The 24,338-nt window shown below is 38.3% G+C and overlaps 1 protein-coding gene across 2 annotated transcripts in view; it reads right to left on the bottom strand.

Annotated features, from left to right (window-relative positions):
- The window catches only part of LRRC1 (leucine rich repeat containing 1), a 101,709-nt gene that overhangs the window by 9,179 nt on the left and 68,192 nt on the right, over positions 1-24,338 (bottom strand). Inside the window, exons 11-19 of one of the 2 annotated variants that reach the window (XM_074895766.1) lie at positions 23,952-24,067; positions 22,862-23,034; positions 21,201-21,337; positions 19,230-19,349; positions 9,594-9,797; positions 7,195-7,431; positions 5,359-5,448; positions 4,605-4,682; positions 2,754-2,849 (exon numbers count right to left, since the gene is read on the bottom strand). In XM_074895766.1, coding sequence (XP_074751867.1) covers positions 2,754-2,849; positions 4,605-4,682; positions 5,359-5,448; positions 7,195-7,431; positions 9,594-9,797; positions 19,230-19,349; positions 21,201-21,337; positions 22,862-23,034; positions 23,952-24,067 — 1,251 coding nt within the window. Of the gene's footprint in view, positions 1-2,753; positions 2,850-4,604; positions 4,683-5,358; positions 5,449-7,194; positions 7,432-9,593; positions 9,798-17,961; positions 19,350-21,200; positions 21,338-22,861; positions 23,035-23,951; positions 24,068-24,338 lie in introns of those variants that run through there. The other variant, XM_074895767.1, reaches the window with a different exon arrangement.

Raw genomic sequence — 24,338 nt, 5'->3', positions numbered from 1 at the left:
ATCAGTTGTGGTTCTAATCTGTTATATTAAGATGCACATCTTTACATAGATTTCTTTATTTTAAGATTACCATTTTAAAATCCAAAGACTTGGTTTCAGTTCAATTAAAGTATTTTTATTTTGATATATACATATTAAACAAAGTCAAATAAACAGATTCCATATTTTTGAGGTGTGACTAACATAGCTGAGACAAGTCTAAAATATAGTATGTAAAAAAGTATCTCAGTGTAATTAAAGTTCTGGGACCTCTACATTTCAATAAAATACTCAATCATAACCAAAACCACAGGCAATTCTCATTTTTCCTTTGCAAAACATTGACTCAGAGTGAAAGAACTTTTCATCGTTTGTCCAATTAATTACTGGTCATTCACACTGTCATGAAATCTTAAAGCTGGCACAAAGGACTTGAAATTGAGTTTGGCTGGATGAGTTAACAATTCAAATGAGCCTTTTAGAAGAAGTTAGAGCAACCGGGCCCATGAAGAACAGAGAGCAAACCTGAATCTGGCAGCAGCATCACCCTTTGTAATGTCAGAGCACCAGGCTCAGAGACAGGATGGGTGATGGCAAGAGATGGCTAGAGGGCTATGGTTAGCAAGTAAGAGAAATATTATCACTAATAGCATATATGAAGAGTAAGTTTATTAAAATTCAGTAAAAATAAATAAAAATGAAAAGAGAGTCTCTTCTGGAGGGCAGAAAGCAGTGATGACATGGAAGAGAAGCAGAAGGAAGATGGTCATCATCTAGCCTATAATTCAGCTTTGCAGGAAGAATAATAGGAGACTTTAAATTTTTTGCCACCTTGCTTCTCTCCTTCCCTCCCTTGATACAGAAGCACACATCTTCTCTTGAAATCTAGTGAAAAATATGAAGGAAACAAACCTTCCTAGATTCCTAGCAAAGAAGAAGATTCTACTTTAAGGTCCTACTGCCATCTGCTTATCTGAACATGCAAAGCATGTCCTCCATAAGAAGCCAGGCTGTAAACATTTTTCAGGTAAGACAGTTACTGAGGAGTAAGAGGAACTTCACCAGAGTAAACCCAGAGCAAGAGCAGATAAGATACTAACCGGTTGCTGAGTCAGCAGGATACTCCTCAAAAGCCCATAAAGCCTAAGACTGACGAATGCTGCTCTAAGTTAAAGGCAGTAACATACACAGTTTGCTACAGCACAAAGATTTTGATTTTAAAAAGAAACAAAAACAGAAATACAAATGTTCCTCCATGACAGAATTTGGACACTGACTACTTTTGACACTTGGAACATATTCAGCCAGTTGACTCCCTCTGTACATCATGCTCTAAGGTAAGTAGCTTGGTCTAATGTGCCTCCTCCTCCCCTTGGAGATTAAGAACTTTAAAGGGGGGCATTATTTTCCAAGAGGCATATAATATAAAAAATGGTAATTTCTTCTTTTTGGCTGAAAACACTAGAAGTCAGATACTACTGCAACAGATCCAGGCCACTAGCAATGTGTGCATCAACCCTTTCAACAGTGGTTCCTCTAACAGGAAGCCTCGTGCTTCCTGCAATGTGGGTTAAGACTGTAAGAAACACCTACCAAGTAGAGCTGGAAAAAAAAATTGTGGAAGTGTTTTCAACTGGAAAATAAAACTGGTCTAAATGTTTCACAAGATGATGTTGGAGACGGGAGTCCTCAAAATAAATTTATTTAAGCAACTGAATATAAGACAAAACCTTTGTTAGTCCATCTCATAGACAAAAGCTGAAGCTCAGCCCTTCATAAATAGTAATCCACATAGGAAACCAGAGGAAACCCCATTTGCATGGTCCATTTGCTTATTTTTCAGTCAACTAACAAATCATATTATTTTTCAAAATGTGAGTGGTTAATAAAAACTGAATGTGGTCTTTGATTACAGTCTTTTATATAATAGATGAACTTTCAATTTTTGCCATTAGCTGGGTTGTGAATGGTATTCCTGAAAGAGGATAGGCTGGAAGGCTGGAAAAGGCTGGAGGAAGAGGAATCAAATAAAGCATTCCTTTGGCATTTGCTGTAGGAGAAACAGTTGTTGTTTCCTGGTATTTCAGGCTTAATATGAGTAGGATGCTTTTTGACCTTAACCATTCAGATACCTCGATCTTATTGTATCTTCCTAGTAAAGTCATAACCTCAAGTGTGCAGGCAGATGGCCATGACTGAGGTAGGTCTTCAGAGGGTTGAATTTTTTAGGAAAGTTCACAAAAGTGGGTCAGATTTCTAAAAGCCACCCTGCAGGTTTGGCCATTTCCTTTTGTGATGCGTGCCGTCTGACATCAGCCACCTAAAATATGGGCGTGCAGTCTTAGCCTGTCACTCAAGTTCCCCTTTGAATCAAAAGACAAAAAATGGTCACTTCTAGGTAGCAGCTCAACCTCTTTCTCCTAAAAGAGGCACCCCGGAGATGCTGCTCCTTCCATTAGCTAGGGAAAGAGTCCAAACAACAGAATAAACACTTAAGCTGTGGGGAATGGACACCACTCTTACAGCCCCCAAACCACAGTGCTTCAAAAGCTGTGGTCTGCTGCACTGGTGCTTATCCAGAAGCCACCTCCCAGCTACAGCAACAGTCAAGTAAACGCACAGTGGGGTCACTGATTTTTGGTACATGTTCTCCTCTTGCGCAGCCACTCACAAATTTTGTGCCAGTCTTTACCATCTTTACTATCATTAATGACAGACAACACAAAGTACTTTGCTAAGAATGATTTGTTACTCACTGGGGACATCTTACTTACTTTTATGACGTGGTTTACTGTCGGGAAGGGGCTGCCCTTGGATGAAACTTCAGCAGGACCAGCATCAAGGGCATTGGGTTCTGAAACGAGGGATACCTTTAAAAACAAAGCAGCAGAAACACATATTTTTATTCTGAATGCTGCTTAAGAAGATCAGTTCTCTCCCTCTCAAGTAAGTATACAAATGCTTGGCCCTATTGTAATATATATGGTTGCAACAACAAAAGCAAATAAAACTGCAGTTCTTGCTGTTCCCCATTTCTGATTAACATACTGTATATTTGAACTGCTGAACAGTCAGTTCAAGAATAAGAAGTTGGAATACGCAGTATTAAGAGAAAAATGCTGGTTATTTGTACATATATTAGTCTTGAGGTCAAAACATTAGGACTCCTATAGCACAGATGAATGCATTAATTCCTTCTCATCTCCCACACATACAAAAAGCAAGAGATTTTTTTTTTCTATGTTCTTTAAACAGATGAATGATTCTGCCATCTTGTGGGAGACAGAGAAATCATAACTATTTGTAGGATAACAGCACCGGATAGAACAGTATGGAACACAGATTTCTTCTCTTTTTTACTGGTCTCACTATTCATTAAATGAACAGAAATTAGTAGCTAATATATTTCAAATAGCCCCAAAAATAAGAATGAATTATAGGCTCACGGAGGAACTGAGCAGAGTAGTTGATTTTTAAGATACTGACTTTATCAGAAACTCCGCTCAAAAGTTAAAGGTACAGCAACTAAAAATCCTGATTTCTTTTCCCTGATGATCTAATAATGTGAAATATGTAAAGAATTATTTAAAATTCTCTCACACATATTAAAATACAAAAATTAGATAAGGATAATCCTTTCATAAAATAAAAAAGGTAAAATGATACAGAATTTTATCCATAATTAACCTTTTAAAAAAATGTTAAACTAACACCCATACATGTCCTGTGGAACACAATCCTCTATTAACAATTCTATAGCATAGTTTTACAAAATCAGTAGATTAATTTATCATTAATTTGTCTTTGGCTGATACAGGTTGTATCCTTATTCCTAGCAATTTAATAGACATACAATATTGCTTGCTCTATCCTACCTTAATTCAACAAGGAGTATGCTAGAGGAAGAACTATTAATTCAGGCAAGTATAAATGACAGTTTAAAAAACCAAGAGTTGAAAAAAACTATGGACCAATTTCATCTCAAAGTAGTTTTGTAGAGGCTCTCCTCCCACTCTAGTTTTTTCAGCAGCTGGAAATTAAACAGTAGGTCAAAAATATCACAAAACTGTACATGATCACCACTGCTCTTGGGAACCTCTTGAAGATCAAGAGAGTGGCTTCTGCTAGGAAAAATGAGGATTGAGGTGGAGCAGCCCTAGACACACATTTATTCCTTGGCACTGTAAGCCTCCATCAGGGGAGTTACTTTGAGCTGTTCTCTCTCAACTAAAAATTACCTTCGAGAAATAAGCTCCTCTAGTTTATATTTATTTGTAACAACTGCAATGAACTCATATAGTAAATCTAATACAATGTCATAGGAAAGCTTCTTGAACCAAGTACAACTGCAGCTGTGGTATCATAACTACTTGCCAAGACCGTTATTTTCCTTGACGAATCAACCACTTAAGTGAGTAATATTTTGTTAAGCACCTTGAACAGAAAGATCTGAAAACCAGAATATAATAGAAGGAATGCTACAATTTAATGTCATTATAATTTCTTGATAATGTAGTTTGGGAAATATCTAAAAAGCTAAGGCAAGCTTAGATCATGATCTCAAATTCCCTAACTCTTGAGTGATTAGATTTAAACATAACAACAAAAGAACACAACCCATCTACCTCTGCCACTCTGTCTCCTGCTTGTATCCCAGCCAACTCTGCTGGACCATCTTTTGGCAGCTGTGCGGTCATGATCCCCTGGTAACACAAAAGACAGGTTTCAGACCTGACAAGGTTTCTTTCATTGTTCTTAGATGAAAAAGGCAAATAGGAAGTAATTAATTTTCAAGACTTGTTCTGTTGCCTCTATTAAAATAAAAACTAAATGTCTTAGCACATTAGCAAGAAAAAAAAAAAAAAAAAAAGCCTCCATGGCTGACAAACACAATGAACAGAAGTCATTAATTGTTTAAACTGTGCCATGGGGGACGACAGACTGGGAAACAAAGATTTATTTAAATGATAATTAAGTGAGAAGATGTGAGAAATACTTCTCTCAAATCAAGTTAGCTCCTGGGAATGAGCAAATGGGGTGGGAGAGGCATGTGGATTGCCAAGGGAGTGACCCCAAAATAAGGTAGAACTTGGAAACTAGTCAAAGGTTTTTCAGCCATCAGGTTGTCTTTGGAAAAATCACTGGTTTACATCAGGTTTTATCTCCAAAATCTTCCCTCCAGGAGCTTCCCCATCTACTGCCAGCTTCTACTTTGGGAAATAAGTACCATGTGTATCCTTGTTAGCTTTATTATGAAGACAGTGATGTTAAATTGAGGACAACCTCAGAAAGAAAACAACAAAACACAACAGCTTCAAAGAACTGTTCATCAGTTTCTTTCTAATGATTACTAGATAAATTTTGAGTAATGAAATGCACCTCATCATTGTCTTTACATGGAGATGAGCCCTTTCCACCAGCAATGCTAATACCAAGACTCCCCATTTGACTGCACACAGTAATGGTTATCTGGAAAAGAATTATAATGGGTAAGTGGCCTGATTAATCAAAAACATTGCCTATTAATTACATGACCAATGAAAACCTCTGCACACCAGCAGATTTGCCCCTCTAGAGCTCAGCTCAGAGAAAAATAGTGCTATGCACTGGCACATGCAAGATCAGTCTCTACTCTTCAATAACACCAAGAACACATTACTTCTCCAGGTTTTAAGAGTCATGCCAAAACCACATAAGGCTGTTTATAAGGCTGCTGACCAAATCAGTTGTTTCATAAAACCCACCAATTTACTGAGCATTCACAATGGCAACAATGCCAGTACACAGGACGAGTGTAAAAGTAAATATTTTTGGTAAGTTCATTAAAAACCTTTACTTTGGAACCTCATCTACAGTCTGATTTGCTTACTCTCAACTCTTTTGAGAACAGATAACTGAATTTGAGCACTATTACAGTAATTTTCTTTAAACAGGCTTTCTGTATGTATGTGTTAACTTCATCAAAAGATTTAACAGTACTCTAAGCATTGACCTAAAAGTAAAAATATCAGGAAACTTTTAAAAAAGCAGCATGAATTGTCATCTAATCTAGTTTATTCTCCTCCTGCTGGTATCAGTAAAAACTCAGTACAAAATCTTAGATAACATTTTGAATTTACAGAATTCACAACAAAGGGCAAATAAAATTAGCTTCAAGTTCCAAAGACAGCTTACATTTAAGAACTATTCCCCCCTGTTGTTGGTTTTTGTGTTTGGGGGTTTTTTTAGTATATAATATGCTTGGTAGTAAGTAAAAATTTGCTAATTAGTAAAAAAAAAAAAATTACATTGAATTTACAGAGCACCTTGCTATACTGTAGTGGAATCTGAATGCAAATTGCATTTCACCTTATCACATTAGCAAAATGCTCTTATTTTCACTGATTTGCTTCAGATCACTAAGACAATTCAGAATTGAGTAACCCATTATATTTTATAATTAAGAATATTTCAACACAGCTGCGTTCCAGAATTTAACATATGTATGCAGCTACTCTTGCACATATAACATACTTTTTTAGGAATTTGAGATGAGTATGAAAATACCCTATCTGTCAGATGAAAACCAACCTGATAAATGTTGCATTAGCCACACGCTCAAGACTTCACAAGCCCATCATCACCAGCAATGCTTTGGTGACAGGTCCCAGCATGGTGTCACACCAGGTGAGCTGCCTTTCCTGGCACTGCATCCCACGACCCTGGGGATGCAGCACAATTCTGCATTTCCCACCCCACGGGTGGTGAGCAGAGGTGTGATCCGTACTGGCCCACCCTGGGAGCCAACCCATAAAGCATGTTTCCTCCACATGTGCTCCAAAGCATGCCAAGACCGGATATATCCACTGAGTTCAGAGCAGAGCTTTCTCCATAAACTTCAGCCCAAATCTTGCAGTCCTTGCTGATAAGTTTTCATTTTTCAAGGGACGGAGGCTTTCTCATGCCCTGAGGGTAAGGCCATGCCACTGCTCCTAAACCATGGATTAAGTGAAGACTCAGCTGAGTGCCCACCTGCACACACCCTTGGCTTGACCTTACAATGCCAAAGTTGGATATATAAAATGAGACAGTATTGAATGGCTACAAAGAAAGTTTTAGGGTTTTTTTATAAACTGCCTTTCACAAGAAGCAGACTTCCCCACGGACACACAGACATCCTCATGGACAAGCGAAGGCCACCCATCGGCAAGCCCAGCCCATGCAGCAGTCCAATACCTTCAGCGGGGGCTGCGGCACATCCATCACCCTCGATTCCTCCAGGATCTGGCTGCTCTCTCCAGGGAAGCTGCCCACCGCCAAGACAGGTGGCTGCACCTTAATGTTAGTCCCTGGAAGCGTCTTCCCCTTCATTGCTGACTTGTGCTTTTCTTGAAGAGCTGTTCTCGTGTTTCTTTGATCTCTCATGCTATCATCAGTATCAAAAAGGCTGCCGGAAAACTTGGAAATAGGCTCCTGGGGGTTAAAGATAAAAAAGGTAAACATAATGACAGCAAGGAGAATACCTATCTGATACCCAGACCCTACCTGTGGTAAAGTGGATTTGTTCCTCTCTATCACATTGTTGTACGTTAGGATTTGTTTCACTGGAGACAAAACTGCAACTTTAAAGCTAATGTCCAAGTATCTTTCTTATACCATTATTTCTCTGGGCATGGTTTTCTCTCACATGGGGGTGGAAATTTTGGGAACAGGGAGAGGACTGGGATTCATACAGCCTCTCCAGATCCCCTGGCACACACAAGCACATATAACATACACATACCCAACTAAACCCTGCAGTGCCCTATAAAAAGGATGGAGCATGAGAATGAGACTATTATGGGCAGCCTCTGGCAGCTCAGTAGCACTGAATCGGCTGTCTCAGGGCAAGGAACCACACATGAGGCAAAGGAAAGGGCTTTCCATACAGAAAATAAAACATTTCTCACAGTTCCTCAAGGTCTGTGTTCTATTTTCGGGAGCACAGGTGTGAGAGGGAAGGCAGGTCCCTACCTTGCAATTACATCTCTAAGAGAAAATTTAGTTTAAGTAATTGGATTGACAATATTTAGCTGCAAATGGCAGTGAGTGGAGACATGCAAACTTAATGATTTAGGGGTCCAAATGAAGTACACCTTAAAGGTGAGGCATTCCAAAGCCTGTTTTGAAGCCTGGCTCTAGGCTGTACCTACTCCAAGATGCAGTGAGGAACTGACAATGTCACCCTATGCTTAGCTAAACTACAAAAAAAACTTAAAAGAAAAATACGTAATTAAAGCACATCCACCAAACAATTAAAGCTTCAGACAAGTTTGACTGAAAAACACAATGACATTTTCCAGTTATCAGTTATGTGTGGCAAACTGGTTAAATTAAATTCAGCCATGATGTTCAAATTCTGTTCACATTTTATGGATGCTTTATTTATATTTAGCTGATTTTTTGCTCCTTAATTTGATGGGTAAGGTTGAATCAGATCTTCACATTACCATAATCTTTGTATCTTCTGTTGGCAGTAGAATGATACAGTGAACAAAGGTCAACACTTTTGAAAATAAACCCCCTAAATGCCTTCCTAAGATTGGAAGTTTTATACCAGAAATAAAAAGCAGTGACATTACCATTTCTGTACAGAAACCCCACTGGACACTTTATTTTTCAATCTGTACCTGAGTTTTCCCACAATCTCTTTTTGGTTGGGATGGAATGAATCATCGCCAACCCTGGGGAGAACAAGCAAGGCATGACTGCTTCCTTTTTTTGCTTAAAATTAAAAGGGTATTTGTTTAGCTTTAACTCACGTAAATCATTCATTATCTTTGTTCTCTTGAGACAGATTCCTCTTTAACAGCACCAGGCTGACTAACCTGGACCCATCAGCAGTGCTGGGGTGCCATGGGTGTTGGGGAGAAAGGCTGGGAGCAAGAGCTGGGAGTGGGGGGTGGAGGAGCGGGCATACCAGCAGCAGTTGGGAGCTAGGAAGGGAGTGGAGGTCCTGGCAGACTAGCAGGAGCCCCGATATCTCCAACTCCCAGCAAACATCTGGTGAGCAATGCCCTGAAAGGGAAAGGCTGAACGAGTGCAATCACAACCTCCTTTTCCCAGGCCATGAACAAGAAGACAGTCAAGCTGCTGCCTAGGTGACAAGACACCTGGTGGACACAGGCTAGAGAAACCACAGCATCCAAGGTTTCACAGATGTCAGCATCCTGGAAAAGCACTACCCAAAACCAAACATGTAATGGAAGAACACTGCAACTTCGTTTTTCTACTATGCAGTTCCTGGGAGACACCAAGCTTCAAGCACTGCCAACAACCTACTTACTTCAAAGAGATGAAGGGGTCTAGGTAACTGGGGATATAGGTAAGAGTAAAATAAAAACCATATCTCATCACTGCTCAGGTTACTCAACCTGCAAGTTGCACTGTACTCTTGGGGGGTTGGATGGATTGTTCAATTGCAAGCAAGTAAAGGAATGAAACATTGAACATGATTCTGTACCCTCTGCACAAGCAAGGATGTGAAACTACAGGCAGTGCAGCCTCCCATTAACCCAAAGTGCTCAGTAGCATAGCACTGCAAGAAGATTGTAGTTTCCTGACTTGTCTCTCCTGACTTCAAGGAGACTACCTACATCATCAGGATCCTCCAGTTCTTCTGCTTCTTGCTCAGGACTGATCCTTCCTTCCCTCCATTTTCCATTAGCAGCGCTGAATTTGTACAGGTTATCACCATGAATACTTTCCTTTCCTTTCAACAAGGCCCAGCGAGAGCCCTGGGAGTTCCAGTTATGGCCACTGTACAGTTTAGGAGACTTGGGAAGCCACTTAATAGAGTCCTGAGAGGAAGATGACAAAAAAACCAAAAGGTAATGAACAGATTTTAAGAAAGTGATTGAAATATGTATGTGCAGAAATTGTCTGGCAAGTTCTGCAAGGTTGAGTTAGTATCTTGAAAGTACTGGGTTTCCCCTTTTTACCTTGAGAGGTACCTTCAGTCCCAGAGGCACTTTGCCAGTTAATGGGCAATACTGGTGATACAAAGAGCAAGCGAAGGCTGCTGAAATTAGTGGAAGCCTTCAAGGACTTACATGAGCGTGGAACCAAGCCCACCTTCAGCATAGTAAAGAAGAATTAATGATCAACAAGTCTTCAATAATGTTAAACTCTGTACTATTAAGAAAACAAACAAGAGTACTTAGACCTTTAGCAACCATCTCATTTCAACCTTTAAAAAAGCCTACCAAGTTACCCCCCTCTTTTCATTATTCATTGACTAAAATGTTCCATTTGTTAAATGGTCCCAATAGAAAGTATAGTACTAAATTGATCTTTTCAGGTTTGCTGATTTTCAAAGTAATTATAGTCCAGTTTTCCAAAAATGTCCATTACTTATTTACATCCAAAAAACTCCACTTTTCTTCATATACAGAAGTTCATACATGACAAGCTGTGTCACAGGGTTGCCTATATACCTTAATTTCACTGAACTTCAGAAGTAATTTTTCAAAGTAACCTTTACCTTTAAGTTTTATTTAAATCTTGCCTTTAAATTTTCTTATGGTGATAAAAATCTAATGGCAGAAAGCAACCTGATGCTATATAAACAGATTCATTAATTTACATATTCCAACAAGGCAAAGAGACGGAGAACAGAAACTAATGAAAAAAATATCAGCAAGCTTATGGTGGGCAATCAGCAGCACACAGTGACTTACACATTGTTTAAACACAGATATTTGATTCAGATTTAACAATTCTTAAAGCTTCCATTTTCCCTTTTAATGCAGAATGGTTATGTTCACACACACATATTTCTTGCTGTTAGCAACACCCAGATGGCACCATCTTGATTAGATATAAGGTTGAGAAAGAAAAGGACATAGGACAAGACTGTCCATGCTGGACATACTGATTCATCTTCAGCTCAAAGGAACTCCCCTTGGGATTCTTCATTTGCTTTTGGTTTTAGGATGGCTGAAAAGACTAGGAAATGGACAAGAACAATATGTCAGTGTCTTGTCGGAAAAGAGTATAGACTTTTCTGTGAGTCCTGAAAAGGTCATAGCCCCAAAAAAGGATCATTCGCATTGTACACAGAAGGCATGATTGGCCTCTATAGGAAATTTGCTGTTAAAGTTCATTTTGAACTGCACTGACACTCAGTAAAACCATTGTTTGCTGATAAATACCCATATTTCTGGTTATTCTAAACCAAGTCACTCAGGACGCTCAAGACGATTGTCGATTTAGTTCATCAGTGAATTGAATGCAAAAGCAGCACAATCAATCAGAACACCGTAGTGGCTCCCATTCCTCCTGACAATTCAAAATGCAAGGCAGCATATCTCCTGGTATTTCTTTACATGTGCCTTGAATAAGGAAACACTGGGCACCTGTAGCGGCCAGAATCACAAGTCAAAGTGTTCTTTTTTCTTTCTGCAGGGCAGGGGCCGTTTATTCTTTTTTTCTCTCTTCTTCTTACAACAGTACATACTTACGGTCTCCTTCAAGCTCTTACTTCATAACAAGCAAATCAGCAACTAGACAGCCATCAACCCTCTCTCCACAGTACATTTCCACAGCTCAGCCTTGCAGCTGTCCATTCTTCCTGCCACCTTAGCAGAGTCTGGCAGTTTCTGATCTTTCTTCCAAGGCCTGTTTCTCATCAAAGCCTTGCTGCTTCTCCAGACCTGCGCAGAGCTGACAGGCCAATGCTGACCTGCCTCTCAACATACTGAATCTCTCACAGCTGCGCAGGGCTGACACTCCCACAGGCACCCTTAAATAGAAGCTTTGTTTCCTATGAATATTAACTAGGCGGATAGCAATTCTAATCAGAGAGGTAAATAGCACACTAACTGAAATTGTTTGCTATTGTTTGGGTCTGTTTTATTTCAGAATAGCTAATGGGACACCTCCCAATGTTCAGGGTATTTCCAGACACAGTTTAAATCCTTGTCAACTTTTAAGCTCATTAGGAAGTCATGAAGTAATTTCACACTAAAAATAAGCACAGGTACAGAGAAGCATTTAACTTCTTCCAAGGGAATGTCTCATCCTTGTTTGACCCTGATCTGTAGCACTAAAAAACAGCTTTTCAAATCCAGCCTGCCAAATTCTCTAAGACGAGTAAAAGGCTATTCTCTCAAGGCAACAGATATAGATTTAAATTTAAGCTTATGCTGACAATCACTTCACCATCTTAGGCACACATTCAACGGCTGTGGTAGCCTCCAGTATGCACAAGGAGAAAGCTAATGTCCGTCAGATTTTACATCCCTGTGGCACTCGCAGCCGAGCTGGGAAGGCAGAGCTGCAAGGCACCCCTGCTCCCTGCCTTGTCTTTTCCTACAGCAGGACGCTCTTCCTCATACTGACATACAGATACAAGGGAAATTCAGTATGTTTCACACCTCACACCTTCCATAACCTAAGAGATTTTAGTTTTCAATATTCTTGATCTATAGCACTTTCAAGTAAAATAGAAACAAAATGACAGTTCTGGGTAACAGCTGTTCATGTTTTCACTAGGCTTACACAATACTGTGGATAGCATTCTTTATGAAAGCAGTTTCACAGCTTGGTTATATCAACAGCAAAAGATTGACTGGAACAACCAGAATTGCCTTTTAGCCTACATTTGCACATACCTGTTGTAAGCAAAACAGCCCATGGATTATGTTTTCATGAAGTAAAATGGAGAAACAAAGCCAATGAATGCTGCTGCTGTGAGTGCAGGCTAACATTACTTTGAAAACAAATCTTAATCGTTTTTTACAACTTGCATCCTTTTTGATGAAAGGGGATGGAAATAAGAAGATAGTGGACTTCTAATCCAGAGTTCAGTAGCAATATAAAGTGAGGAACAGAGAATGCCAGGGATGCTGTTTCTGGAGCCACTGGCTGCCAGGGTGTTACCATGCCCAGCTCTTGGCATCCTTTTGGACCAAGTCAAGAGTGGCCAAGGTGTTACACAACCCTGCGAGTTCTTAGTGAGGCCAGTCACATGCAGAGTTTGCTACAAGGAAGAGATGGAAGGTATAGCTCTGTCTGCTGTGCTATAATGCAAAGTGACCACTCAATCTGATTTTTTTTACTGGATTTTGTTTCCTCTCCCCAAAATAAAACTGTTTAATATATTAATGAAAATTGCATTAGATGGGCAATAAGCTTCCATTACCCCTCAATGGCGGAAATCACTACAGTTCAGCTAACACAGTACGTTTGTACTTCAAACATAAAGCTATCTTAAAAAACATCCAGTATTTATTAGCTCATTCTCATTATATTAAATACTGTAGGGCCATGCTTTGAGAAAAAGAGGCTACTGGCAAATATCCTAATGTTAAGAGAGAAAAATCAGTTCTCCTGACAGAATTCTACAGTTATAATTGCTCTTTTTACTACCCAAGTAAGGTAGGAAGTTTCTTCTTGTGTTTTATACACGGGGAAGCTGAGACCTAAAAAGGTTATAGAGGTCAATGTTTTAAGTCATTAGGAGCAAACACAGAGTGAAGCACATAGATTTACATTCTCTTAAAAATATCTGGAATAAAACAAAGGCAGAAAGTGAATCCAGTATTTATGACTTCAAGCTTCATGGGTATTTGGAGTGTGTGTAAGACTGATGTTTTGTAAATGCAGAAGCAGTGTTTGGAGGGAAAAACTATCAGCCTCAGCAGCTACGTTTCATGGAAATACATGTTTCATCTCCCTTCATTAGTAATGATCTTAACTGACTAGTAAAAGATCATTTTCCTTCAATATTTCACCAGCAAGTCAGGTGGGCTCCCTTTTTAACTCCTTTCAACATGTTTTTCAAGTTTTCAAAGGTAGTCTCTTCAGAACATATACACTCCTCTGTATCGTACCCCTGTATGTTAAGAGAACAAATTGTTCTCATAAAGTACAAGTTGTCTATTCTGATAAGATCTCACTAATTCATTTTCTCCAGGCAACAAAGGTGTGCAAATGCTATGTACCACTCTAAATCATTCTCACAAATGAAAAAGAATCCAAACCACCCTAACATTAAAAGCCAAGACATGAAAACCACCTACCATTTCTGAAGTACCATACTGAAACCATACAGTGACAATGAAACACTCTGCCTTACAGCAACACCCTGGTCACCACCATCAGCAAGTAGCAGCCAGTGCTTCCAGTTACCTAGAATATTTCAATGGTCATATGTCTGCTACTAATATTCAACTCAAAACCCCAAACACACATTCTTCCTTATTTTTGTATTAAAAAAAAAAAGTAATAATTGTTTAAATAGCTTAACTAATTAGTAAATATGAGAAAGAAAATGTCTTTAAAGATGTATTTTCTAGAATATAAACATTCTCTTCCTTTTAAGTCCAACTATACATAACATATTCTACTAATCGAAAACTATTTCAGACTATTTTAAAGTACAAAAGAGCTTTGTGTGATTCACATGAAATAAGAATGAAAGCTAAACAAAATGCTGCCGAAACAAAAGCAACCTTGAATATGCTTCCACTGTAGAAGAGGCAACATAAAAGCTGCCTGAACAGATTATTGAAGCAAGCTTTCCATTAGGAAACTCTACTAGCAGTAAATACATGACTTAATTTTAAGCTCAGATGTTCAAGTATTACCTAGCCAGGTAAGATTTTTTTAATTTCTTGAAGACATCGTTTAAAAAAAAAATAAAATTGTTGTAGGTTATCCTGAAAACATCCACTATGCAAATGCTCTTCAGACTTGCAGTTTTCTCCCCTTTTGAACGGAAAAAAATCATCAATATTCAAACAATCACTTTTCTCATTAGTTCAGTTTTATGTTGCTTAGTGGAAGTCCATGATGTCATCAACAAACTATAGGGAATTCACTCAAATTTATAATTATGTAGTGTGTTGCTTAATCTTCCAGAAATACAGGACAATCGTATTCCTATGAGCTACTTCAAAATGGTTTAATGCAGCCCATTTATTTTAGGTTTGGGTAAAACTTGCATGTTATTGGGAAAGATCAGAGAATCAAACTGCTTACATCAGTAGCATAGTCCCATAATTTGCTTCAGGACCAAAAGAAGATAGTTTTAGTCCAACATAAAACTAACTTTGAAGAGTTAAGTCCTGTCTCTGTATTATTCTGGGGATGCTTACAAACCACAATTCAAGCTGTTGATGCTTTGGTGGTATGTGCAAGCTGTGCATGCATCTGTGGATTTTGAGGAAAGCCGCCACAGTTAGTACTTACCTAGCACAGCGAGCACTACTAACATTTTGGGTATGACCGTTATCATGCCCCAGCTGCACATCCAGAGATTTCAGTCAAGACAACATTTTCCAGCAACAGATGAGCAGGAAGAGAGAAAGTGTCAAAGTTCACTGGACATCAGGTGTCCACTTCCCAGCATTAACGCCAAGGGAGATTTGCTAGATCTCTTCTCCAAAACACTGCTGAGGAGCCACAAAGTTCTTCCCATGGACAATAGTGATGTACTTCTTGGGACAGATCTGCATAAACTACTGCTTAAGATCTCAGTGTTAATAGACTAACATCAGTGTTAAAAGGCACACCCTCAACAAGTTACAAATTCAAAACCAGACTGCCAGGAACCCTTGCTTCTGAAGTTAGTACAAGGTACAGTCCAGCCACACACACCAAGCCCCTACAAGCCCTCTGCTCTGGCAGAGCCCAAGACTGGCTGTCCTGTTGCCACAAGAAGCATACAAGATGTGATAAAGCACACAGTCTCTCCAATATCCACAAGAAGAGAAGATGGCTCCTGCAAGGCAGCTCACAAAGCTGTCCTTGAACCAGGTATATGCTTTTCCACTTGGAAAAATCTCCCATTTTTCATTAAGCTGGTTGAAAACTGATTATATTCCTGACTTCAAAATGAAAGAGGAAGGCACTGCCCCTCTGAAAATTTCACAATTGGTTCAGGAGGAAGGAAACACTCAAAATGTTTATTGATAGTCAAGATTTTTCTCATCTTTGACAGCAACCTAAGCACGGAAACAGATTTGTGTGTTTGATGGAAACTGAAGATGGGAAACACCCTTTATCAAGTCAACTGAAAAACTAAACTTATTTTCTGGAGACAAGGCAAAGAACGGCAGTGAATTCTCCATTAACAAAAGGTCTAGCCATTTCTGATAATTAGCATGCTCCTGTTTCAGTGGGGGACATTTACAGTCAGCCAGGCTAGGATCAACTGATATACTAAAGAATATACTTTCAAAAAAAATTAAATTCCTCATGTCACTGGTCTCCTCTTAAAAGCTGAATTCGTGAGCAGCAAGTAGTGAAACCTGTTAAGTAGCCAGTCAGCTAAAAACAGTTCACCCAACACTAGTAAAGCACTAATATTAGACAAGAAGCAGGCTGATCAGCTTGTCCTGGACACAAACAAGTCATTTGCTGGAAAGCACAGCAGTATGCAAGTCTCCAGTACTCACTTTCCCACAATATGCTGATTATCAAAAATATGGCATGCAAGACAGAAAAATAATCTTGACACATAAATTATATGGAAGCTGTGGAAGAAGCCTGGAGCAACACACACGGAATGGAAAAATCTGTGGCTACGCTAACAACGGTAGCAAGAGTGCTTTTTTTTTACTCTGCTCTTCAAGACTATGGAATTGTGACTTTCAATAAAGAGAACTCCTATGCAGTAACTGGCAGGTTAATATTAAATCCACTCCAGAACTATGGTCCATTGCTTTTCCCTGGTTACCTGTTTAGCTAATAAAACAGCAGCATGTAAATTTTGTACTGTCTCTTTCCTTGCATTAGACCCATTCCCAAAAGACTTACAAAGCAGCTGAAAAAGTAGAAGACATTAAAAGAGAAAAACATCCAAAAGTTACGTTTACGAAATTATATTCGTTGCTCAGGCTCCTCAAAGCACCAGCAAGAGAAAAGAGCCAGACAGAGACCAGGAAGGGAGGGCTCACGCTTTCAAGGACACACACTGCTTTGTCATAACAAACATCACCCGCTTTTTCTGGCTATAAAATACAGTTTAAATCACCTGGAATCTTATCAATGCTGTTGGGAGGACAAGTGTACCTAAACTGCTTTATGAAATGGCACACACACGGACCATTGGAGAGGCCAGATGCTAAAAATCAAAACTAACCAGAGCCTCCAAATGACAAACTGTCATCACAGAGCACAGAGTCTTGCTGCCCCTGGCTTTGGTCCATCATTTTCAGGAACTCGTTCTCATCACAAATGGGTTTGCTGAGATTTACTTGGACTCTGGGTACAGAGTTTCCTAAGTTTTTACGCTTTTGTTGTGTCAATCCCACTAAGTACTTTAAAAAGCAAATTTTGTCCAACGTTGGAGTCAACTGTACCAAAACCTCATTTTCTTTCTGTTTTATTTTAATAGCAGCACATGAAGACCAACTGGCAGAACTCTGCCTTGGGGAGAACGAAATTGCGCTATTAACCTGCAGTAGCTTCGGCAAAGTTAAGCCTGAAGCTTAAATGGGGAATATCTGGGATGAGAAGAAATCATAAAAATTAATAATAAAAATAAAATTCATTTTGACAGGTTAGATTTAAATATTTGCAGATGACTTGTAATACCTACTTGTTCAATATCAAAAAGAAAGCAGTGCCTTTTGTAATAGGTTCAAATCAAAAAGTTAAATTACAAAAGTTATCGAATATTGCAAGTTATTAATATGACTTCCCTGATCTCCTCCTCCTCCATCTTCTCCCAGAAACCCTCATACAAACAATGCTTATTGGAAGAAACATTCAGCAGACGAAAGGACGTGGTTAGCCATACATGAAGTGTTTGGGTCCTCCATTTTGTTGAAATTTGGGTTCATTGCATTAGCTCACACTAAGTATGTTAAATCTTTGCTCTGAAATCAGCCTGCTCAAGTCCCTACACTGAACAAGTCAGTGCTCTTTGTTAGTTTGTGGCACATACAGAACCCAGAGACACCAAAAATCAATCTTTATCAGCCTTTTGCAAAATTTTTATTTACTGACTTCAACTCGGTTAATACTTACCTTTATAAACAAACCAGAACCCATAGATTTAATAAGACCTTGAAATCAGCATTGGGCCACTGAAGGTGCAACACAGTAACAATGATAGTAAATTCCAGTATTAATCCATATATACTTTAATTGCTATTTAATGATACAATAAATCTACTGAAGCTTTTAAACTTTTTTTTATTATGGTTTTATATATTTATATAAAACCACCAAAGCACTTTAAAGAATCACGCTTTCTGGTGACAACACATAAAACTAGTTTCATACTGTGCTTCTGAAAGTCTATCGTGCTGTTTTTCAAGTTATTTTACAGATGGCACATTTTAAAAAACAACGGAAGCATGAATTTCTAGTGACTGCAATGCAACACGGCATCCAAACCAAGATGTTTCATTACAACTAAGTTAAAGTGTGAGTGCATCATGTAATAAACAATAGCAGTTTGGTCATTTTAATCTTAGCTGTGTTTACAACAAAACTAACATTTGTGCTTCACAACCTAAAATCCCATTATATAAACATAAGTTTCCTGCTGTAAAAATCCCAACAAATTACTGTCCAAAAAGAAAAACATGTCTAAAACAGGAGACCAAGTTTAAATCTACTCACTTTCCTCAATAATTGCTATATTTAAGACTAATATGACATACAAGACACAATAAGGCACAATGGGTGGTACAAACAAATGAATACAGTTGTCCATGAAACTTGTTCTCTTCCACAAATACTAAAATATGTACCGTTCAAGATAAATTTTCTTTTAAAAGTGAAATACATCATTTTTTTTATGAAAGTCCTATACAAAAATTTAAAATTTACACCATCTGAGCTGCCAAAAAAATAAAAAACTGTATCAATTTTCCACAAAACTATATTTCTCACCAGCACATCCAGCCACTGGGAAAGATACCCCAGCACTCTGGAAAAGAAAAGCATTATTTCCCCTGTGTTTAAGACAAAAATATTGTATTCTGCATACAGTAGTGTATTATACTTAAAAAAGCCTAGCACTATTAAAATTACAATATTGATTTGGAAATTACTGTTTCACTGCCTGGATGAAATAAGGCACTTTCTTCCAGTGGGCAGCACTTTTCACATACATGAGATGATGAATCAGGTTCTGGTTAAAAACAAAAAGGGGCTCAGTGAGGTCCCAGAAGACAACAGGAACATTTCAACAGCAGGGGAAGACACAGGAGGTAAAACCTGGAGATGAAACTCTACACAGAAGTGGTCACTCTGTCAATGGCATTATTGACCTCGTTTTTGTTTGAATCCAGTCCTTTAGCAGCATTCATATCATTCCGTAAATTCTCCACTGTCTTTTTCATGTTCTTTAATTCTCCAGGGTGTGGAGTGGCTCGCCTTAGAAGTGTTCTCTAAAAATAAACAGTGCAATAAGTGGTTTTGCCTTTGTCTCTTTGAAGAACAACACACACTTTCCAGGCTTTAGCATTCACATACCAAATATCAGGTATCGATATTTTTCCTTTTTTTCCCCCTTTTCCTTTTCAAACTACAGTGCTCTTGATGAAGACAGTGAAAGAGGTTTTCAGAACTGTCTAGGAGCAAACTTTTTCCTTTCTTGACCTACTAATCTGAAAGCCACTCAAGTGAAGTACAATTATAAGTTATGAAGATTCTGTCATAAATATAGTTGGAAATTTTTTTTTTTTCGCCAAAACCCATCCAAGCGATTTAAGATCACATTTCAAGTAAAAAACATTCAGCTGCTTTTGAAAGAATCCCACAAAATCTCTTTACAGTGTCAAATACATGTTTGTGTGGATCTCTGCATGCCTTCCATCCCCACCACACAGTTTGGTTCTCTTGTCAATTGAGAACAAATATCTTGAAAGGAAAAAGAGAGACCATTTCTCTCCCATCTCAGACACAAGAACGTCTAACATCATTGTGCTGAAACCTTTGTAAGGAAAACAAAATTTACAAAAAGTAAAGCATCCTAATTAGAGACCAACAGAACACAAAGAATAATTGCACAAATATGTATCAGCACAATACATATATACATGCAGTTACTTTTCAGTGGTACACATGTAAACTGTGCAGATTACAGTGGAACTGATGACCCATAAATGGGTGCACTGGTCAAGACTGCTTTTGAAATCTGCCTTTCCCAGTTGGCTCATAAACTTCTTTTCCCCCTAAAAAGGTTCTTGCTTCAAGTCAGGCTGTAACACCATGACTGAAAGTAGTTATTAACACTTGAGCCCTCATTATTGTATGGACATTCTCAGGTTGGCACAGTTGTTAAGAGGCATCATTCTGTACTCCCTTATCAGTCAGTCTACAAACCACGCTTGTCAGAGACATTTGCTTTGAATTAAGCAACCACCTTATCCAAAAACTTAAATGTTCATTTTCCTACTAAGAATTTTTATAGCCACTTGTTACAAGTTCGACCATGCTTCTAGTGTGCTCCAATCCAGTCAGTGCACTGAGGTATCTCAAGCTGAGCTCTAATGAGGACCACCAGAAAGTTTTTAGAGCATCAGAAAAACATGCTAAAAATGTGATTGAAGCAGTCTTAATCTTTACAAGAAGTTTTAACTGTTAATGAAAGTTAGTAAAGCTAAAGATCACGTTGCATTTTGATCTTCAGGACATTCAAGAGTGCAGCTTAACGGAGAGGTCTTATAAGTACAGTGACAGATGTTCCCACATCGTTTGTTTAAGTGGGAAAGTAATGAGCAATGTGCTGTTTATGGACACTATGGTTGTTTCAGTGCAAATGGTGAAGGAAAAAAAAGAAGAAATACAGAGAGAAAGAAAGTGACTGGAAATAGAAATTAGAGAAACAAACAATGGCAAACTTAATGGAGACACATGCCAGAGTGCTGGAATACTAAATTAGACCCTATATACTTTCAGGCAGTAAAGCTTCACAGATGCATAGAAAGATCCTATCTTGTTTCTGGAAAGAAAACACCCTGAGCAGACACAGGAAAACAAAGCAAAGCAAAGACTGTCCTGCATCAGAACATAAAAGTTATACTCAAAAGAGAAATTTAAAAAAAAAAAAAAAAAAAGCACATTAAGTCAATATGAAAACTTTCAGCCATCAACACTGAACAATTTCTGCTACAAACTTATGCAAAAAAGAATGCAGTCACAGCTGAAATATTTACAGCAATAATGCTCTGATACTTTTTACCCTTTGGCATTAAAGTCACAATGTCTGTAGGCATCCAGAGGCTTGGAAAACATACCATTTCATTATCCTCTTCATCTTTTTCATCTTCTAAGAAGCGAATTGCACTGACTCTATTCACTGCCCGCTCATTCCATGTTTCATCTGACATTTCATTTACCAAACTCTCCAGTGCACCACATCGTGGCAGGTTATCTGTTAGAACAGCAAAACATAACTAAACATTCACAGTAGGTCTAAAACATCAACATGCTATATTGTTAGTAACTGCAATGACCAACCACTCATCGAGATTTACAACTGGCTGTTTCTAGGTTTTTGATAGAAAACAGAACTTGGGTTAATTTTCTGTTATCAAGTACACACAATAGTTTCTGTAGAATGCGAAAGTTCAGTACTTCGACTGTTTCAGGTTTGCGGCAGTTTTAGAGTACCAATTATATAATTTAATGTACTTGCCACTATACATGCTTTTCTTCTGGATCATGGCTGCCATCTGACATTACCCAGTTCCCTAAATGGCATTCCATAACCCAGGATTATTGCTTTTACTGACCTCATCCTTTTAGTATTGCCAGGCATACACATCCAACAATCTTAATTCCAAGCCTTCTACCCCTGAAGCCATGTTATTCATCTGGAGAGGAAGAAATCTAATTTCTAGTTATGAGGCCTTTAGAAAAGTCAGTCTACCTCGGTTACTCTTCTTAAACTAGCTTAACCTTCTCTAAATCTAAAGGGGTTATTTTAATTCTTAATGCAATTTATGTTCTTAAAATCTTAAAAAAGCTGAGATGAAACAGCCGTTTCTACACTTCCACTGCTTTAATGGTTTCTATTTGCTTCAGCTGCATTGTACTGAAGGAGTGGAATTAATCTAGGTAAGTTTGGGTACCTACAATACAGGTATCTACAGCTGAGCTTTCCTCCTCAGGCCTCCTTTGTACTCAGTGGAGAAGAATCCACGTGATTTCTTTTTAAATTCTATTCTTGGGTGGCATAAATGACTCTTCACTGATTACAGCAAAAGTTTAAATATTAGCTCAGATGAATCCCCTTGAATGTTCATACATAGCTGTAAAAGCTTGAGGACAAAAATATCCAGAAGTTACTGGAGTAGCAACCCAGCCAACAGTGAAAAAGAGTTTATGGTTCCACCTGACCCAGAGGCAAGTTTCAGCACAAAAAGTAAAAGCAACTTATACTGCAATTCTACACTCGTTGAAAAACGTAACGGAGTTACTGTATAGCATCTTTGCTTGAAAGAAAATTAGCTTCCTAAAAAGTAAAACGTCTAGTGCTTATTACTAGCTATGCAATTATTCTTCTGGTAAAAAGACTGTAGTTGGAAAGCTATCAATTTTCACTACCTGTATTTAAGATGTATAATCAATGTACACAAATATGGACACCACTACTTGGCCCACTGGCAAGCCTCAGAATAATGATATGATTAAGTCTTCTTCTTCCAGGTCTGTATTTAATTTATCGTAGCTGGTGTCATTATATTTTCAATAACACTCACAGCCATGTTTTTCAAGTCTTCTGAAAACTAGTCTGATTACCCAAAAACATAATTTAAAAGTGAAAATTCAACCAGAACTTTGCTACTTTGCTCATTAGAGTTTACATATGTTTTACAAAGCTTTATGGAACAGACAACACAGTAAACAAAGAAGTACTTCTATATGTCATGAAAAACTGACTCTAGGCACTTACCTTGGCAACCAGGCTCAGAAGGCATTTGAGGAAGTAATACACATGTTAAAATCTTTTCTCCTGTTTCAGGGTCTGTGTCGGTCTGAAACGTCAGCAAAGGTTGGGACTGGTTATCAGACAACCACAAAGCCTTCAGCTTTAAGGTAGTCAGTGAGAGGGGAAGATACATCAGCCTAGTTCAAAAAAGAAAAGTAAAAAAGTCAGGACAATCTCTAGGAAATTTAAGAGATGGTCATGAAGTTGACTCAAATACACATCCCTGAGTTGGAATAAACAAGACTGACATTAATGCCACTAACAGAAGGTACTGCAGTAGTCATCAACTCCAACTATTCTATTCTTTTAAAAAGAATCTGCAACTTAACTTTATACCATAACGATCTGTAGCTGTGAATAACAGATAAAACAATGCTGAGCTTTTTCTACTGCAGTAAAATGCCCTGAAGGCAGTCAGCTGCTTCTGGTCCAAAGCCTCATATATACACAACTGCCAGAACAGAAATATGCAAGTACCTATAAGACAATTATATTGCATAGATGAGATGCCATTTGCTTTTCCTCTTTTTTTTTTTGGTCTGTTTAACTTCCTACTAAACAACTGAACTAATTTGCTGGTTTATGCTTCAATGCACTCCTTTTTGCATTGTGATGTTTGAAGCATATCAACTAAGATTCATAAGAAGCCACAAGGTCAAAGTAGCATTATTTGTTACTTGCACTGTATCTCAAAGATAAGATACTCAGTATTAGTGTTACTTGACATTAAGGCTGGTAGTTTCATCTGAAGCTCTACCAAATTGCCTAGATTCCCAGTTTTAATTTAGAAACATACAAATCCAGAGGGGTTTTTAAAAATCCTATCTTTTCCTCAGGGTCAAAGCAATCCAGAAAATGTGCTCATGACAACATACAATCTATGCTACTTTGAGCCAAGGGGGAAGACTGCTTTGCTAAATTCAGCAGTAATGCTAACAAAGAAGTCCTAACTGGGTTTTTTTGTTACTTCATTCTTAGACATGTAATATCTTTTGTTGTTAGAAAGAAGTAAGTAAATTCAGCAAAAGAACATGACAATACAAAAATCTCTTACCTGTTTCCAGCAACATCTAGGACATGAAGTTCAGTGGCTTGTGAAATTTCAGAGGGAATTCGAGATAATCTGTTGTCACGTACAGAAAAGACGTTAAGACTGCAGCACCCCCCAATCTATATTAAAGGAGAGAAAAAAAAAAAAGAGTCTGGTTTTGTTGCAGTATATTAATATAAACAAAGGCATGCAGTATGGGTCACGTACTATGTCATAGCACATTCAAGTTATGATGCTTGCAACACTTCACCCAGAGCTACAGACTGCAAACAAGTGTTAGCTTAAAAGAAGTCTGACCTGAAGCAAGTCTGTTGGAGCAGATGTTTCTTGAGCATCTGTATCTGCGAATAATGTATATCTTTGCAAATAGGTCGGGTTATACCTACCTTT

Source organism: Athene noctua, chromosome 1, assembly GCF_965140245.1.
Source record: "Athene noctua chromosome 1, bAthNoc1.hap1.1, whole genome shotgun sequence".
NCBI lineage: Eukaryota > Metazoa > Chordata > Aves > Strigiformes > Strigidae > Athene > Athene noctua.
This window is presented reverse-complemented; position numbering and strand designations above follow the sequence as displayed.